Source organism: Erithacus rubecula (assembly GCF_903797595.1).
Source record: "Erithacus rubecula genome assembly, chromosome: 11".
Taxonomy (NCBI): Eukaryota; Metazoa; Chordata; class Aves; order Passeriformes; family Muscicapidae; genus Erithacus; species Erithacus rubecula.
This window is the reverse complement of record NC_136663.1, coordinates 14924078-14943895: the sequence shown is the minus strand read 5'-3', so window position 1 is coordinate 14943895 and position 19818 is coordinate 14924078. Positions and strand designations below refer to the sequence as shown.

At 40.6% G+C, this 19818-nt stretch overlaps 1 protein-coding gene across 3 annotated transcripts in view; it reads right to left on the bottom strand.

Moving 5' to 3' along the window:
- The window catches only part of SPHKAP (SPHK1 interactor, AKAP domain containing), a 64212-nt gene extending 46963 nt beyond the window's left edge, over positions 1-17249 (bottom strand). Inside the window, exon 1 of one of the 3 annotated variants that reach the window (XM_079315599.1) lies at positions 17031-17249. In XM_079315599.1, coding sequence (XP_079171725.1) covers positions 17031-17071 — 41 coding nt within the window. In that variant the 5' untranslated portion in view covers positions 17072-17249. Of the gene's footprint in view, positions 1-16783; positions 16896-17030 lie in introns of those variants that run through there. The other 2 variants (XM_079315600.1, XM_079315598.1) reach the window with 2 other exon arrangements.
- Positions 17250-19818: the final 2569 nt, after the last annotated feature.

Here is a 19818-nt window from a genome sequence, read left to right as displayed (position 1 = left end):
GGACCACAGAGTGACAAGTTACCACAGCTCGAGTAATGATCCCTTTGGTTCCAATGGGATAACAGACCACGTGCAACTTTCTGCTATGCCCAAGCCTAAAGTGCATTTTCCTCAGTCACCTTTATTGAGTGTAAACCAGTATGTTTTTTTCTGAAATCCAGAGCCAAGCATGACTAAGGCCACCTTCCCCTTAAAAGATTCATGCATGTGAATTTCAGCTGATACTGCTTAGGACTAGCTATGAGTATATGCATTCCCACTGGTAAGCACCTTTAAGTTCTAGAAGTATCTAGATGTGCTGGAATCAGAGGAGTGAATAAAAAATATAAAAATAATTTAGTTGTTGTTAATTGCTAGCTGAGGGGAAGTTTAATGAATCACATGGGAGGATTGAATATAGATGCACAAGAGAGACCAGAGGGTTAATTGACTTCACTTGGAAAGTGTGTTACCACTTAATACTCTGGAAGATACCAGCATCATTTGTACTTAGAAGACTTTCACTTGTTTACAAAACTCTGCTTCACTGCTCAGATGACATACATACACAGTAATACTTCTGGGCAGTGATTTTTCTGGCATTTGATGCAGCAAAATGGCATTTTATAAGACATACTGAGTTCTGTAACAGAATGAGGTAAATTAAACGCATGAAGTAAATTCTGGCTATCTCCATTTAAAGTAGGAACTTATATTCAGAGGGTGAAATCTTATATAAGTTAAGTATCCTCCTTGGTAAGTCCAGATTGAGATGCAGCCTTTGGACAAGACAAAACCCACCACTCCCAGAAGAAGCTGTGCACTGCCTCTTTTTATAAGATGCATCACCCCTGCAATCTAAGAGAAAATTACAGATCAAAGCTGACCTGCAGGCTGGAGTAAAAATCCTGTTGTACTGTTTTCTCCTGCTCTTCACTGAGAGGAAGACTGGGGGCCCTGCCACAGGGAGCTGATGGGCTGCTAATGATTATTTGCTCTCAGTTCCACTGTCTGCAGAGAACTGAACTTCAGTGCCTGAGTGCTGCTAAGTCTAACAGCAGCAAAGATAACAATTTGACAACTACCTGAAGCCTTCTTTGGAACTTAACTAAACGGTACAAATAGAGTATCACATTGAAGGATAGAGTTGAAGAGTCACATTCTGGAGTATCCACGAATCTGTGCTATCTCTGGACAGTATTTCAGCCAGGGGTAGCACATGACATGTCCCATACAGAAGTAAAGCTCTCCTCCAAGTCATGCGGAAAGTGAAATGATCTGTAAAAGCTTCTTAATCCTTTAAAATCTGTGTTCTTTTCAAAATAAGCCCACTTTTAATGGGTAAATATAGAAAACCTTGTTAAAACCACGACTGAAATAAATGTAGAATGCCATTGAATATTTTAAATGACACTAGGCTCCCACTCAGACTAAAAGTTCAGACAGAGAATACAACTGCCTTTGGTGGCCCCAAAATCTGGTAAACTTAAATTGTCTTGTCACCTATCCCAGTCCTCAGAGTTGTATTTCATATCCTGCTGATTACTTGCAGCACAGGAAAAATCAAGCAACTGTGTTTCACAGGAGACAAGGGACAATGCATTTGCAAGTATCTCTAACACTTTCAGAGCTTCTGTTTTGTCTTGGGTTCCAGTCTCCTGCTCTGTAACTGCAGAGCAAAACTATTCTGCTGCACTGCAGTTCAACTCCTGAATTGTGCCAGGGACAGGAACTCTGGGCTCCCACCACTTGCAAACAGCTTCAGGGTCAGGGTTCAGCCACTGAAATGCAGAAAAATTTTAACAAAGAAGAGTCAAAATAGGAGAGAACATTCAGTTTGAGACTCCACAGCAGTTTCCTTATAGAGTTTATGGCTACACAATTTCTAGAAGCAGCACAGGAAACCCTGGCCACTCCTGCTGGTCAGCCAGGTACATGAGCCCTCCTAGGTGTGACACAAAGGAGATTTGCAGCAATGCAAACTGATAGGAGAATGAGCACCCAGCTGTACTTCTGCAGGCTGGGAACTCAGCACCACAAATGTGAGTCTTCCATAAGTCAGGAGGTGCAGTGAATGAGGTCCTGCAGAGAAACCTTCAGGGGCACAGGTCTTTCTTCCAACATGGAAAACGGATTTGGCTTTTCAACATCTCTTTTTTCAATTATCTCAGCTCTCAGTTAGGGCAAAGTTTCCTCTTTGTTCCCATGGGTACCCTTTCTAAGCTTTCATTTTCAACAGGAGATTTCTCAGGAGGCCCTCCTCAGGCCATGCAGCTCTGCCACCCTCTGTAGCAAAGGCAGTAATATAAACCTATTTTTCATTAACTCTCCAGGGAAAAGCTATTGTGGCTTTGAGAGGCTTCTACTCTCATTAGTTCCTCAATAGCAGGAAGCAAAGAGAAACTCTTGCAGAGATGCATCCAGCTCATCATCAAGTGATAGCTCTGCATTTACACACTATGCTCCTTACTTCACATTAAAAACTTACACCAAGTGCTGGACTTTCAGGACATCTGGCACAGATTGGAGCCTTTTCACCACAAGATAAAGAAAGCTGTTGGAGTTTTTAGGTCTCAGTTCTCAAGTTTTCTTGGCTCCCTTGTTTAGTATGTCATGGAGAATGCTAGATGGGCTCATTGGACTTGGAGGTATCACAAAAAGCCACAGGCACAGCAAGCAATCTCTGTTAAGAGGCAGCTCATTTCGAGAGTTTTCTTTTGGTGTGAAAGATCTTAATCTATAATTCCTCTTTTGAAACTGCATTTGGGAACCTGGACCTAAGACGTGGTGCTAAGTGCACTATTTTCACTTTGGTATTTACGTTAATAGAGAAGCTCCACACTTATCTGTCACCAGGTGCTGTCTTGCTGATTCATGAATTGCAACTGATAATTTTTATCCTACAAACTATATGCACTCACAAAGAATATAAAAAAGTTTCCTGGAAATTAGAGGACTGTAGTAAATAGCTACAGGATTTATATCACTAACTGTCATAATAACAAATCGTATTGCTGTCCAAAATGCAAACGAGTTGCTTCATCTTTCCTGTGTTAAATAATTCAAAAATACTGACCTCGATGACTCAAGACTTAATCAAAAAACCCACAACTGCTCCTAAAAATAATTATCTCCTTTGCAGATGTGGCAGATGGTGCTACATCAACTAAGATGAAGTAATTTAAAGAATTCCCCAGGTTATCACTAAAGAAAATTAATCTTGTGAAACAATATCAGAAACTTCAATTTCCTACCATCTTGAATAAACACAGCCAGCTTCTCAAAACTTGCTGTTCAATAATCATTTCTAAGGAGCAATCTCAATAAATAATAAGTGACCATTACATATATATTTTTCAATCAATCATATTACAGCTTGCTGCTTTTCCTCTTTTCATTATGACTCCTAATCTTGGCATTTTGAACATAGAAAATGTACTGATCCATGAAAAAAATAATCTTGAAGGAAGTAAATGAATGAACACAGCGAGGTTTCTCAGTGTAATTAATGCCAAGATATAGTGAGCTACATTTCTGGTGTTCTGCTAATATTTACAGTGAACATCATGAACAACAAAACAAGGATAAATCTCATTTTGAAATAGAAATACGAGAGAAGTGATAGCAGACCAAAATACCTTAGCACCTTCTTACTTCTACCTTCCCAAATAAACCCAAAAGCTAAATAAGCAACTGAGGAGGGCAGCCAGCTTAATCCAGACCCTAAGCAAGAAGCAGTTTTGAAAGGCATGCAGTGTTCCAACATCATCTCTTAACTTCAAAGCCTTTTTGAAGTGGACAGACCAGTCATACACTTTCCTCACTTTATCTTTCAAATTTTACAGTTTTAAAATTTACCTTTGCAAGTAAACAGGTCAGTAAAGTCACTAGGAGCAAAACCTCTAGACGTAACAGTGTCAAAGTTACAATTCCAATCCATAAAAATGGTTTTTGTCAGTCCGGACAATGTGTATACTTCAATCAGATCACAGATGGTTAGTCAAACAGAAGCTCTATAAATACCTCAAACAAATGTCTTTCTGATTTTGTTATGGATTTGGAGCTCAAGTACAGAATATAATCACTGGCAAGATGAGGATCGCATCTTGTAAGGTATTCCCAGACTTCAGCCTTCCACAGCTGCTACTGGAAACAAAAACACTGAATACTTCCCTTCATTGTCTGTGCAATCTAACAGGTACAGGATTGGGCTTCACAGATCAGCACACTAAAAAGTCTAGAAGTTCAAATGCTTTATATTCAGATTGCTCATTTCATAGTGTCTGTTGGGTCCTCTTGATTTACATTTCATTTTTATCAGTGATACAGCTGCCAACAGACCAAATCTTTAGCTACATGCTGATGAAAAACAGATGCAGAGAAAAGACAACCCGTGCTGGGGTACACTTCACAATGCCCAAAGAGCCCTGAATGACCTTTATGCTGCTCCAAATTAAACCAGTAAATAAATCTGTAAGTCTCTGTAAGCAGTAGCAATTATCAGCCTTCTTTCAAGTCATGCTTTTAAAATATTATGAAAGAACAGACAAGTTTTACCAAAGAATAAATGCAAACAAAACTAACTACATTTTTTATGATCTACTTAGAAATATTCCTTCCTTCCTTTCTGAGTTTGCTGATTGAATTACTAAGGATAAAATAACAAGGCTTTATGTACAAGTCTCACAAACTCCTCCACATCCAATATCTATGGCAGGATATATTCAGATCAGAGAGCTGACAAACAAATCAAAGAGTTGGCACTCAGGAGCTGAACGACAGATGATTGGGCTGGTGGGTTTTGATGGTTATCTGCATTTCAGTAATTTACTGACAGAGTCAACCCAATATAAAACTGGCTTTTGCACACAGCTGATAGGCATCCTGACTCTTCTGTCCCCACCTATCCCTGGATTTCACATGGCTTTACGACAATTCTAGATGGACCTTTGTTGTGCTGGTAGAATGGCTACTTACTAAGGGAACCTTCCAGAAAGAACAGGCTTGGACCTCAGTCACAGGAAACTACAGGAAAGAACAGGAGGAGCTGTGAGATCTCTTCTGCTGGGAAATGCCCACAACAATTCACAGCTAACAGGAATTTCTCCTGTGGTGGAGGGTGCTCTAGAAAGCACAAAAAAGATGACCTGGATCAACAGCCAGGGACCAGCAAGGTCTGATGAAGAAGAATGACTGACTTGGAAAAGATGAAGGAACAGACGCTTAAATGCAGGCAAGGCTAAAGGATTTACCTTATGGAGATGGACTGAAAGACAACTCAGACTGCTTTTCTGCCCCAAAAGCAAGGAGTCTGTACTCAGGTCTGGAGTGCCAGCCAGTGGGAAACTAAGGCTCTGCTGAGGGTTTGACTGCAGGAAAGATAAGAAATCTTATTAAAGGAAGGATTCTTCGAGCTATTAGTCTGTATACACAAAATTTAAGTGAGTAGTGCTGATTGGGAAGATGATTTTAGAGAGATACAGGCACAGGTACCACAGAAACATCAGAATAAGGCAGTTTCATTTCCTCTACATCAAAGCAATAGAATTGCTACTATTTAAGCCTACTAAGTCAGCAAAAAACAATATAAAATCTGAAATATTCTTGAAAAGATGTCCCACTAAATATTCCTTAATCACTGAGGATATGTAGGTGTACTATACAATATTACTGGTCCTTGTGCTGTGCAAGGGAGAACAAAAGGGGAAATCATTTAGCAAAAAATGTTCATGACTGTGTATTTATTAAGAAATTTATATTATTTCTGCATTTTTGATAGCAATGCCTATTCTTAATACAGGATATGTTGTTAGTGCAGCACAATGTAAGTTCAAATGTATGATGTTATCTGATCCTCCTTTAAAAAGAACAGCAAAAACATTGTGACACAGCTGGAAACTGGTGAAATTTGGTCCAATTTAAATACATAACAAATGTGCAAGCAGTTCCCACAGATTTCAACTAGAAATAGAAATTCTCAGCACTTTTCAGGATGAAATCAAAGACATTGAAAATTAAGCTTGCATGACATAAACCACTGGGTAATTTTTCACAGCCTGTTTTGTATGTTTCTTGTATCTAACAAACAACTTGTGTTCACTGCCTGCTCCTCTCATCCTTTTGCTGAGCACAAACTGTCAGCTGGGCATTTCAGGACAACCAGTCAGCACGACACAGGAAGACTCCACTGTTTTTATGTGGAGGATGTAAATCTTCCTTTAACTCATTCATTAAGTATTTTTGGCATCCTATTTATATCATATAGTCAAACATCACAGTCAAGCTTCTCAACCAGCTTTTGTCACCAGCAAATGTGATTCTCATTCAGAGCATCAGAGCAACAACAGTAAAATACTGACAAAACAACCCTCAAAGCACAGCACATGCAAACAAGTATTTCACTATCTGACAACTTTTTTTAAAGGCCATCCTCTAAAGATCTCAAATTTAATTTATAAAAGCTTTTCAGTGATTATATTCAAGACCGATATTGAATATTTCTGAAGGGAAGAGTAATGTGACGAAGATGCTCTTAACTTAGAAGTAAATGCATATGTCATGATTTTATTTGAATAGAAAATGTGTGTAGCTAATCACAACTTGCTGTTCATGTGTTTTCCTTTTTAGATTGATTACAAATCAAATTGACTGTACAGGCATAATTGAAATGGGGTAGGTAGTCAGGATTATGTGCGTGATCAGAAGGCGAACATCACTTTCTTCTTTTTAATGGCATTTTTCTAATATTCAGCAGACTTTCTGAAATTCTTTGTGCCACCTCTCCACAGAAATAATAAATCTGGCTTTGCAATTATGAGACAAGAAAGGGGTCCTGTCTGTACCTAAATACAGATATTTAAGACGGGAGCTTGGGCATTTCGCACTGTTGCAGTATCATTTTCAGCTACTTTCAAAAACATGAAGGGCAAAACTGTCAGTGAAAATGGACTACTGATGCTGAAAAACCAGATTTTTCAACACAGAATTTGAATTATGGAACAGCTTGAGGTCTTGGAAACAGAAAAGTATGCATATGATAAGCCATGTGGTTATAGTATCATGATGTGCAGTGCTTGTTATTACAAATCATGACAATTGACTTCAGGGTAGTGAAGATGCACCTTTCCATATCACAGAAGTTAATGTCCCTGAATACTATAGGAAACCATAACAAAATATTAATTCCAAAAGCTTGAAGACTCCCCACCAGTAAGCCACAGAACTCATCAGTAAAGCATGACGACTTCTTTTTTCTTCTCCTTTTTTTTTTTTTTTTTTTTTTTTTGGGAGAGGGGAGGGAGGGGAGGTGGGGGAGAGATTTATGTGATTTAAGTCAATCAGAGCAGAAGGAGAAAAATATGGTCTGCTCTTCTTCCTCTGTTCTTAGTAATAACACTGTCCAGTTATAACATCATTTCTACAGCTGTAAAATGAAGGAGATTTGTAGCCTATTGTAATTAGCTCCTTTGGTCAGGCACCTGTATCAACATATTCACACATTAGAAAAATAACTGGTCAAAATCACATTATATAGTTGTGATACTGATCCCTACTAAACTCAATTTGATTATGGCAAATATTTTACCTTAACAGTACCTAAAATACTTCCAAAAGTACTTATCCAGCACATGTATTATTTCTAGTGAATGTACATATTTCTTCAACTCCATTCTGTTTCCCAGCCCTTTTAATTTGCAAGAAAGCCAAATTGGTTTAGATTCCTCTTAACTTTCCAAAACATTGTCTAGGATTATAATAAAGTTCATAAAGCAATATGTTTTTACCTAGACTAATGATACTAGAAAAGTAAAACAATAGTCTAAAAATAAGTGTTTTCATCTGAAATATTCACAGAAGTTTCCTATTCTCTTTAATGCAGTATTGTTTCTATGACCACCTGCAGTTATATTCGTAAACTTATCTAGTTAATGTCAGGGTACATTCTGCTTATTTTAATGCCAAAGAATACATTTTGTCTTTGCTTATTCACAACAAATCTTATTTTAACATATTTTACATACTTGAAATATTCTTGAACAATACTGATTTACTACTAATATTCCCAAGGAAAGACAAACCTTTTCAATTTTGATGCTATGTGAATATGTCAATGAGTACAATCTGATTAGACAGGAAAAATCTCAAAACTCGTTTGCTTAAGTTTTTTTTTAAAAAAAAGCATGATAACATTGTCAGAGATGTGAACAAAATGAAGCTGCCTATAATCGACTTGGCTTTTAATATGATAAAACATGCTTTTGTGCATTCTGTCAAGATGCTGAGAACATTGTATTTGGCTTAACTTGCTTCAATTTGTGAAACTTTTTTTTTCCATGGACTGGAATGTGATTAAGGGAATAGAGTGGTAGGTCAAGGCAACATTCACAACTTTTTCCTCACTTACACCAGCTTAAAAAAAGCATGAGATTTCAGTCCAAGAAACTATGATTGGGCTTTTTTGGCAAAACAAATACTTTTTTCTACCCTCTAAAATGTACAGCCTTTCATACTCTATATAATGAACATGGGGCATGATCTCTGGGAGACCAACTGTGAATCAGGTCAATGTGTTGTTAATTTAATTAATTCCTTAGTGGCATGATGTAGATAAACTGCCACTGCTTTGCAGTGGACTTCAGAAGGATTATGAAACTGTTGTGACACCTGGGCTTGACACAGTTAACCTGCTCCCACTGGGATGCACAAGGTCCAGCAGGACCATCTGCACCATGGACTGAGCTCAGTCTCAGAGAACTTTATCACTGCTTGCAGCACGATTCTGTGAGCACTTGCCAAGTGAGTGTTCTTACACTTACACCTAATGGAAAAAAGTATAAACCAGCTCTTCCTACTAACTTCATTAAGAGTAGAGGTTGCCACTTTCTTCATGCCTTTGGGTGGGTTAAAATTTTACTCTGATCAACACTAAGCTCTTTCAGTTCAGAGGAACAAAACCAGAAATATTCTCTGACATCTAGGTTTTGTCAAATTCTTACTGTTTCATTAGAGGGGTTCACTGTAAGAATTGCAGCTACAGAAAGACACAGGTAACACAGAGGTCCAGTTCTATGTATGCAAAAACATCCCTGCAAAGTAAACCCAGCCCTACAGCTTCTTTCTTTGTTTCATTTTTGGACTTGGACTAGAATTTGTGTTTATATTATTTGTTTATGGTCTGTCACTAATTTTTTCAGTAGTTAATTATTTTTCTTATACATGATATCTTAAAAGCCTTGCCTTCTGAATCAGAAAATCACCTGCTGCACTCAACAAGTACATACTTACCTATGAATTAATTTCTCTTGTATGAAATAAAAATCTGCTACTGTTGCTAGTATCAAAAGACACCTCTCTTATAGTCATATGCACTGCACTGTTCCACAATGCACAGATTTCCAAAATCTGAAAGTATGGGTATATTTGTAAAAGTACCAAAACTCTGTGTTTGATAGCAATACTAACATTTAAATTACATCATGCAAACACTGATACAGGTCATATAGGCTACCTATGGGAATGTGAATAATGTGACCCATTGAATTTCACTGAATTTATGGCATGGATTTTGTTTAGTATTGAAAGTCTTGGCAGATACAATGTGATCATATAACTAAGCTCCTTAAGAACTGTGCTATTACTTCTGTATTTTTAAATATTCAAGAAGCAATTTTTTTCCAGAGTTTATGTGAGGATAACAGGTTTTCATTTCAATACCACAGCACGCAAATCTTTTCCTTTCAAAAATAAATGGCCTGTTCATTTTTATTACATGTCTACAGTGGTAAAACACATTTTTCACTGAGAAGGAGGACATTGCCCTGACAACATAGAAGAGGAACAATCTATAAGTATGTTGTTGAAACATTACCCTGCTGATTCCATTTCTTCCCTTTTCAAATTGAAATAGCACAGATGGTTATAAATGCATCTTAGGGGAAACGGATTGGGACCTAATTTAAACACAGTTCTGAAAACCAGGAGACACTGTTACTTCCTCCTGTTAATATTCTGAAGAGCCACTGCATGTAATGAACAGCTCCACTGCTGACAGAATGCCTGTATATGAAATTCTGATAACTATGCAAGCTCACAGAGACTGCATGAGGACCACACAACCAAGAGAAAACATAACTTTGATAAAAACTGTAGAAAAGCTTGTAGGTGTAGGAGAATAGATTGTAAGGATAGTGTAGGAGGCAATCTTTCCCAATGAATTACAGCTGTACTGATCACCAAGGAGTAGAAACAGCCTTGCCTGCCTCATGAGTTTGGGTGTGGGCTAGCTGGCCACAAATTGCAGCTGGAGTTGGAGACTCAGAGCCTGCTGCAGTTTGGGATGGAGCCTGCTGGCTGTGCTGTGAGGAGGAAGGGATAAGTGGTCATGTAATGGACAGACAAGGTAAGGAGATGCTGTGTGAGGGACAGATTGGGTTAGGAGGCTGGAAAAGGGACAGATTGGGTTATCTGGTCATGTAGAAGGAAGAAGGAAACTTGCAGAGAGGAGAGAAGTCAGTGCTGTCTGGAACTGCCTGTAACAGAGTCAGAGTTCCCTGAAAGTCTGCTGAGAGAAGGCATCAAAAGCTTTTAATAAAAGACTGGTGATGGTGCCAGTTGTGTCCATCTCAACATAATTACCACCAAAACCCACCTACCTATTGTGTGTTGTGGGCACTTGCAGTAGCCAGATACTCAGTAACAACCAGGCATGTCTTGAAGTGAAGAAAATTACTGAGAGAAACTAAAGAGATTAACTACAAAAATCCAAAGGTTGACAAGAATAAAAAAAAAGGAGTTTTAAATTTCATTCTGGGCAACAAAAAAAAAAAAAAAAAAAAAAAAAAAAAAAAAAAAAAAAAAAAAAAATCCCAGATATTGCAGTGTTAATTTTGTAGTTCTGGAAAACCAGAAATACACGGTATGTTTATTTTTTCCTCTGTTTCAGTGAAGCAGGAGCAAGGGAAGCTGTACTCCACATGCAGTCTGAAGCACTATCAAATCCACTGATAAGCAAAGAAGTTGTTAAAAAATTGGGAAGCAATCCCCAAAAATCTCTGGCACTGAAATCCTGAGAGATGTCAAGTTTTTCTAAGTGCCTCATCCCTGTGAGTGCCTGGCAGGCTTCTCCTCCCTGCCTCTCCCCAGAGCACAGCCAAGAGCCTGTACAACATACCAGGAGAAGAGGAGCTGCTGCTGCATTTATCCAGTGAGTTGGTAATTAAAGCTATTATTTTGATGTAGAAGTTTAATTAATTTTCCTTCTTCTGAGAAAAAACTAAAGCTGCCTGCTGGACTTCTGAGTAAATGTTCAAAATTACATGGCTATTATTCCTGGTCCTTCATGTTGAAGCTGCTTCTCCACTGAAATAAGTCAATACTGTCTGAGAGCAGCTGCAGTGGGTGTAATACAGAGCAGTGAGCCTGGAGGGAACACTGCTGGATCCTGCCATCCCAGGCTGCTCTCCTCAGAGGAGGGAGTCCTCTCAGCCTCCTCCTGCTCATCAGCACCTCTGGCACATCTCACTGCTGTCTGCATGTGACTTCTGGCTGTTCAGGTGCCCATCATGGCTTAAAACCCTGCTCTTTAGAGGGTGTTCTTGCACTCAAGTTTAGGGAAGGAGAGCTGCATGAGGAGTGACCAGGGTTCATTATCCACAGTGCAGATAAATGTTCCCACGAGTCTATGCCTCTCCCCCCACCTTCTCAGCTAGCAGCAAGAAAGAGTAAAGTGATTAATGTAGGGCTGAGGAAGGAGATGACAAAACCCCGATGAATTAGTGAGTGTGCCTACAATAATCACTGGGAGGAGGTCATAATCTAAATCATACACAAAATGAGCAGCATAGCTACAGAATATGGATGTTCCAAATTATCACTGATAATTGTTAGTATTTCTCATGTCTGTCTGGAGGAGAAGAGGACTGAATGACAGAGGAGAAGGGTTGGTATGCATAGGCAGACTGTGAACAGTGACTGACACTACTGCAGCTATTGCAGTCACAAAGGGGAGAAGGGATGCACCGGATTAGAGGCAGAGCTGAAAGAGGAGATTAATGGATATTTCAGGAAAACAGTGAGAAATTCATGAGGGAGGCTAGGGTAGGCAGGATTAAAGAATTCAAAACAGATGGAATTGGTTAAGTAAGGACGAAGTGGAGATGCCAAGCCTGGACATAAGCAGTGTGGTTTAGTCACTGTAGTGTGCAAGTGGGTTGGTGAAAAAAAGCATGGAAATGCAAGAGTTAAATTCTTTACTACTTGTACAAGTTTCCCTCCTCCCTTCATCCACAGTCCCATTCCTCAAGGGATCAGATTCCTCATGCACAGACTTATGGCCTTTGACAATTTAGGTTCCTTATGGTTTTAGCTGATTCTTTTTTTCTCCCCTGACCTCACTGAAGAAAAGCATCTGAAAATTTTGTCTATGTTTTAACAACACAGGTTAGTCGGGTTAGTTAACTGCTTAAAGTAATTGCCCATGAAAACAGGGCACAGCATATCATTTCAGGAATTCCAACCACTGAGACTCAAACCAACATTGGAAGAAGTTAGTGAATATTGAAACTTATCAGATCATTTTTCTGGCCGCTCCACTGATAATATCTGGTAAATTCATCTGCTAATTTGCAAATAAAAAGCATACCCAGCAAGTATTAAACTGATTTCTCTGGTTGGGATGCAGTACTAGTTCTGCATGAGTGCAGAAAAATAAACTTCATCCTCATATGTGACGCCAGTTGCTGCTCTAATGCATGTAGTTTCCTGATAATGGGAGTTCTGACATTACTCACTTGTTCAGGGGATTTATTTGCTCTCTTTCATTTAAATAAGATTTTGTAATACATTTGGTTTTCCTTTACTCATAGAAGTGGAAAAACATGGAGAACAGACCTGTAAGATGTGGTCTATGTGGTCAGTCCCACCAAATACTACCCATTGCTCCTCTTCACTTATACATTTCCACTAATCACTAGTAATTTTTCGGAATTAATTTTTAGTATTTATTTCTGTTTATGTATTGCTTTTCTGTTTATTTTTGTTGGCAGTCTCTTTCTTCAGTGATTTATTCAAATTAATTGTTATTTCTAGCTTAGTCCCATGGCTGTTCTGAAGACTTTGCCTGCAATCTTGTCTCCTTAAAGGATCAAAGTTTTATTTCACTCATTCCTAAAAGCATCTTAGTTCAAAGCCACCAAATCTGTTTTCTCTGTTATACAAGATGCAGGCTGCTTTGCTGGAGCACAAGAGCAGCTGTTAGCTCTGTGACAGTGTCACTGTGTATGTTCCAGTGGCACTGAGTGTGTGCCACATGCCTGCTGCCTCTAAGGAAGCTCTGATACAGCCACAGCTTTCGGATTTCTTCTCAGCTTTAAATATCTTAACTCACCTCTTTACATCTGTGGCCAGCCCTAGCATGTTCATCAAATGTAAGTAGTGCTTGGTTTCCCATCAGGATCCTGTAAAACCAGAAAGGCTTTTCCTAGCCATTCTTTGTGCACTATGTGCCACACCAGGTGTTTCCGAGATGTAGCAAATATCACTTTGTGTTGGTGATACAACACCTCTTTCATTACACACAGAGCAAGTTCTCAGAAATAGCCAGACTTCCTTTGGGCTTGTCTTTTCACCTTTCAAAATGTAAAACCTGCTACTTCTCATTTCCATTGAGTATACAGGTGCTTTATCCAAATTACTATTCAGTCTAATGTTGCTTCTGAGCTCCACTGCTGTTTCCAATTCTGAATTGAAGAGCACATTTAATTCCTCTATTTCTTTCTAGTATTTACACAAATGGTATGCTGAAAGCAGGTGCCAGTCCAAAAGACATGTCAGAAGACTTTTGCTTGGCAGCCAGTATTTCTTAGAGATACATGATTGGCCAAAACCTGTGTATGTTTATAGGTTTGGTTTCATAAGCTTGAGCAGAGAAACTGCACTCTTACTGAAGGGGGTGGTTGTATGTCCTTAAGCAGCTGTGCAACAGCAACCTGAATAGTCACTAATACAGGGGGCCAGAAATAAGCAAGTTCCTGCCTCATATGTAAAAAGTTCAAAGATTTTTCTTGTTGTCACTTTATTAAGCAAAGTGCAAGCTGGTATATTTAAGATTTTAATGTGGGGGTGTTTTTCCTCCACCATAAAAACCACACCAAACCAAAACCAGCCACCACAAACAAACAAAAAACCCAAACAACAAATCTTTATACCCCAACTGCAACATGCATCCAAAATGTCTTTTAGCTGCTTGAAGGAGAAGTGTCAGCTACCAGTTCTGTGCAGTTCTCTGCAGCTGCTCATCTGACCCCCCAGGCTAAGTGCTCCCTGCAAGAAGCTGCTGCTGGAAATGCTGAATTATCAGTGGAAGCCTGAAGGCCACTTGCCTGCTCTGCTCTGCAGTGACTGCTGGCATCCCAACCCAGGGCTTATGGTTCTGCCTTCAGCTATGGAAGCCAAAGGAAGGGAACACACTGAGCAGGAATTTATGTGCATCCCGAGTTTCTGTTGAACTCTAGGAGTGATGGTGACGTGTGACAGCAAGTGGGCAGAGCTGTGGCCTTGATTTAGGAAGATGTGTGCAGGTGACTAAGATAAGGCATAAGCAGCCACAGAAACAGGTTAATGCCTGAAGTGATTCTATAAGGAAAATGACAAATACATTTGATTAATAGCAGTTTGACAGTGAAAACTTTCTTTGGTGAGGTCAGTAAAGCTAACTCCTAAATGCTCACATTCAAAGTTTATATTTCTCAACAGCTGCTCTAACTATATCTCAATTAAAAGTTGCCTAAATATTGTGTAGTGGGCATAATGAGGTGAAGGTTTATGATGACAAATGATCTGTCCCATGGCTTCCCAGATGCATTTTATTTTTTCCCCTACAGGGTTTCTTGGTGAGGACAGGAATGACTGAATAAACTACTTGCTTTTCTGGTCACCCTTCCTGGAGTCTTGTGATCCTTACTTACAGGGAGAAAGCTTACAATTAAAGCTTTAGCAAAGAAAAGGTTACCTCGATTAACAAATAGCAAATAACTGTCAGCAGTGAGCCTCAGGAGACAGAAGATTAAAGAGAGAACGGTAGCTCTTGGTGTAGGGATGTCTGACCTGCTTAAGCTCTGGGAAGAGAGTCACTCTTCAGGAAGATGAAAGAGGTTCCTTGCTCACATGAACAAGATTAGCCTTGGCCTTGCTACAGAAATAGGCAATTCAATCTGGGTTAATAGGCCTATAGCAGAGGTGAAGAGATGACCAGATGGCAGAGCTCTGGAATGGAGTAGGACTGCTCTCCTCAGTTGCTAAACACAGTGACAAAAAGCTTGGCAATAATCATGGAGATGGAAGATAGCTGTAGGGTTATGAGGGGGTAAATTTGTAACAATGAGAACAAGGCTATAGGCAAGGAAAGCAGCAGCTTGTCCAATTCTTGATACCATTAGGACTATCTTGTTGGAATGTCTGTTTCTCTTGGGGTTAAGATTTCATTCTACCCAATTTTTGTAGAGTGTGAAATACAAGGTGTTGTATCAGATAACTTAAAAGTCCCTCTTACCTTGAAGTCTGCATCCCTCTCTCTTTCAGATTGTGACTTACCATAAAATACTAAAGTTATTATAATCTCTTCGTTATTCATAGTGTAAAAACTGCATTTAAAAATTACTTGCTATGATTAACAACAAAAAATACAAAGTTAAATCCTTTTCATTTCATTCCGAAATGCTAAGGAAAAATTGGGAAGGACTATTTCTAGATCAGGCAATTCAGATCAAAGTGCAAAAGCATTATTAAGCTTTGGTCAGTAAATATTTATTGATATGAAACACTATTCAATCCAGTCTCCCTAAGGGATTGCTTTAAGGCTTTTTGTTTCCTTCTAGTAAATAGAAGCAATTTCTTCTCAAAGTAATTATCACCCACTCAGGTGTCATTGTCTCTCCCTCCCTCAAGTAGTCCCTTTTGTGTGTTTAGGTAGTTATACATCGTTTCACAATCTTTCTTTTAAGGTTGTGCGTTCTCCAAACTTTATCGTTTTTTGCGACTCATTTAGACATTGCAGTGGGAGCAACTAAACCAAAACGAATTGTAGTAATTGACAACATATGGTTTTATCTATGATAGCCTTAAATGGTACAATTTCTATAATACTTCTGTCTGCCTGCTACTATCAAAATGCAATTTACTTGTGATTGTTGCAAATTATGCTTAACCACATCTTGCATCTCCGGTAGGCTCCTGCTCCCCGCGCATCCATTTCCGTCTTGCAGGAAGTTTTGCGCTAATCGGTTCTTCATGACCGCTATAAACGCACGTTTGGTGGAGCCAGGACAACAGAACTACAGTCATATTTAGGTTTTCCTTTCATCGTGAAACAATCTGATTTACTAGGTAGCGGACACGCGTCGAAGCTATTTAAGCACAACATCCTAAAGGTATCATTAAGCACTAATTAACTTACCGACTCTCTCGAGATGCTACGGCATGAAAACCAGCTGTCAGAGCAAATTTAGATGCCCATGTCTGTATATTCTTTCTATCGTAAGAAAAGCCCTCTAGTTCCTGCTTCAGGCGTAGGGGCAGAGCGGCGCGGGTGCCCGAGCACCTCCTGGCAGGTGCAGCTCTCGCCCGCCCTTCCGCGGCCGCCCGCGGATTCCCGGAGCCCGGCGGCGGCTCCTCCGTGGCCGTTGTGCGGGGGGAGCCCTGCCCGCGCCGCGGAGCTGCCGGCGGGGCGCTCGGCGCGATACTCACCGGCGGCGGCGCGGCCCCGAGCGAGCGCGCAGCGGCGGCGCGCGGGGAGGGGCGCGGGCCCTACCTGGGGGCGGCGGGCGGGGGGCGCCCGGCCATGGCGGCGGCGAAGGACGGGACCCTCCGCTCCGGCCGTGTCGGGGCAGCGACGGCGCGTCCCCGGCGCTGCGGCGCCTGCCGGCCCTGCCCTCCGCCTCTCTCCTCCCCCGCCCGCCCCGCCGCCTCCCCCGGCCCTCCCTCGCGGCCGGGCCCCGCGGGGCGCTGCGGGCTCCGGGAGCCCCCGCCGGCGGTGCCGTGCCCGGCGCTCCTCGCACCTGCGAGCCGCTGCCTGGCAGGCGGTGCCCGGCCGGGACATGCGGAGCTGCTCGCCGGAGGGATGCAGGAGGCAGCGGCGGCCGGAGTTGAGGACGGCTGCAGAAGTTGCGGGCGTTGTGCTCTGGCCGCGGTGTGGGAGCGGGGACGTGACAGCGAGGTGCTCGTTGGCTCCGGAGAGACACGGGCGATCCTTGCTGAGCTCTCGTTACGAATGTCATGATGTGCTTGGAGCCCCAGCCCCGTAAACCATGTGATTGAAATGACGGGGGTTTCGTTCTGGCTGTCTCAGATCTGACACCCGAGCGTTTACAGAAGGAGCCTTCGTGTTAACGACAACTTACGTCCTGTTTTGAGTTCATTCAGACTATTTTATTTCATTCCTTTAAGCAAACTTTTCTTGGTTTGTTTGTTTTTCTTTTCAGGAAAATACCGAGTGCGTTCAGGCTCGGTCTTTATCATGTTTGCAAAACCATGCCAGAGAATCTGTGCAGTGCAAATGATTAGCATTGCTCTCTAGTCATGAAAGGAGCGATTAGAAGCACTTGAATCATAAGTGATGGATGCACGGCGTTTTGAACCCAGGATTTGGCAGGAGTCCTTTTGCCTTGGGTATGAAAATTGGAGGGCTGAAGACGACTGGTATAGACTTGTAGTTGCTGGCAAGATTCTACTTCTGCTGAGATTTGTTTTCAGTAAGTTTAGTCTCAAGGTCAAAGCCCTGTCCAGTTAGTTGATGAGTATTATGCTTCTGTTAGTTCTGTAGCAAACACTGCTTAACATGAATTCAGCAGTAAAACCACGGCAAGAACATTTTATGCAAAACTACAAATGCTACTGCAAACTTGACTCATATGGTGATCCCTGCTCAGCACCCTCTTCAGAGATTTTTTGAGTAAATTCAAAGACAAAGAGCAGGGAGCCAGGGCAGTTAATCCATGTTTGGATAAGGTTGGGGGTTTTTTTCTGCAATAAAGATTCAGTGTTTCTCTAAATACATCATTCCTTTGCCTTTTCTACAGCTTGCTATTCCCTTTAGCTGGCACATCATTATGAAATTGTGAAGTTTAGTGAGTTTTGGAAGCACCTGGGGCATGTGGAGAGAATTATTTTATATATTAAATCAGGTTTTTGTTCTCTGTTCCAATTTACAGTGCAGAAATTTCTTAACCAACTGGCCAGAGGCATAGTATCATTTAACTACAGAATCAACACTTTTTGTTGTTAAGAAAGGCTACCTGGAACCTGAAGGGTTTGTTCTTGGTGACTTCCTCATTACCAAGAGGAAGAAGTTTCATCTTAATTTTTAAATATCTCAGGATTTTGGGCTAAGGATATGGGTTACACCTTCTGCCAACATGTGAAATGACATAAGAGACAGAAAGGCTAGCAACTATGTCATGGTTGCTAAAGTTAAAGGTGAATCAGAGCAAAGGGAAGTATTGGGATTTAAAGGTGAAGTGGAGAAGCTGAGGAAACAGAGACCCAACAGCCTAGCAGGGGGATTGGACTGGACTGGACAGTCTCCTGAGGTTTCTTACCTCCTGATTTCTGTGATATTAACAAGGTGTTTCTTAGGCTGCATTTAGGCTACTGATTAAAGCCAGTCAATTTGCTTGACAGATATGATTTTCACATTCATATGCCTGGGTTTGCAGAACAGCTTCTTCAGTATGGTTAAAATGTTTTGCTTCTGTTGTGAAAGGGAAGGACAGACAGGCCTACAGTTAGGGACTGAGAAAGTAAATTACCATTTTCTCTCACTGATGTTGTCACTCCAGAAGTTCATAACAGGTTTTCTACTCTCTAATTTCAGACTTTTTTCTCTTGGGATTTGACAAAAGAGAAGAGCTCTGAGACAGAAAAAGATAGGAGAGTTTTTTTCCTTTGCTAGGTGTGGGACTATATGTTTAGTCTCACCTTTATGTTTGATTTTTGTTCCCTGATGAGAAAAGGCTCTGAACCCTTGTTTTTCCATCATAGACACTGCCATTCATTGGTTCCTCACTCCAGCAGATAGCACTGACATTACCAACAGCTTCTGTGTTTGATTTTATTCATATCCTTGTAGATGATGTGAAGTCCTCTGATTCTCCCCACATAATTTGATTTTTTTTGTTTGTTTTTGTTTTTGCATTTGTAAATCTTTATTTTCTGTTTCTGTCATCCTGCAAAAACTCCAAACCTGTTGCAAAGACATACCTTCTTCTATTGCTTCTTTCAGAGCCCTTCTCTGAGCCAGCCATTACAACTTGACTTCTTCACTATCTACCAGAATTATCATTTTCTCAGGTATCCAGCCCCCCTCTTCACTGAGAGCTGATAGTCTTTACTTCTGAGGGATTTAGCCAAGTACTGCTTTGTGCCTTTGTTCTTACTCCTTGACAATGTTGGCACGTAGCCTAAAAAACCTATTCTTTTTCCTGGAATCCAACTTGACAGAAGAGAACTGATTACTGTCACACATTGACTTGTTTCAAAGCTGTCACCAGGAGTGTATTTTTCTCTCAGCTTTTAGATATGAATTGGCAACAGGAAGAGAATGCTGTGGCATTTTAGTTAGCTGTCTTTTATATGTCAACCCAGGACACTCTTCCCATACTAGATGACAGAATGTTATGGCCAGAGAATACAATATTCTTATGTTTTAAGGGTACAGACTATTCCAGTTAAGATTTTGCTGGTTTCAACTTTTATAAAAACCCAAAGGGCTGCTTAAAAATAATTAGTCAGCCCTTCTGTTGGGAAAAGAAGCAGAAGAAACTGCTGTGCAGCTGTTAGTTTGAACTG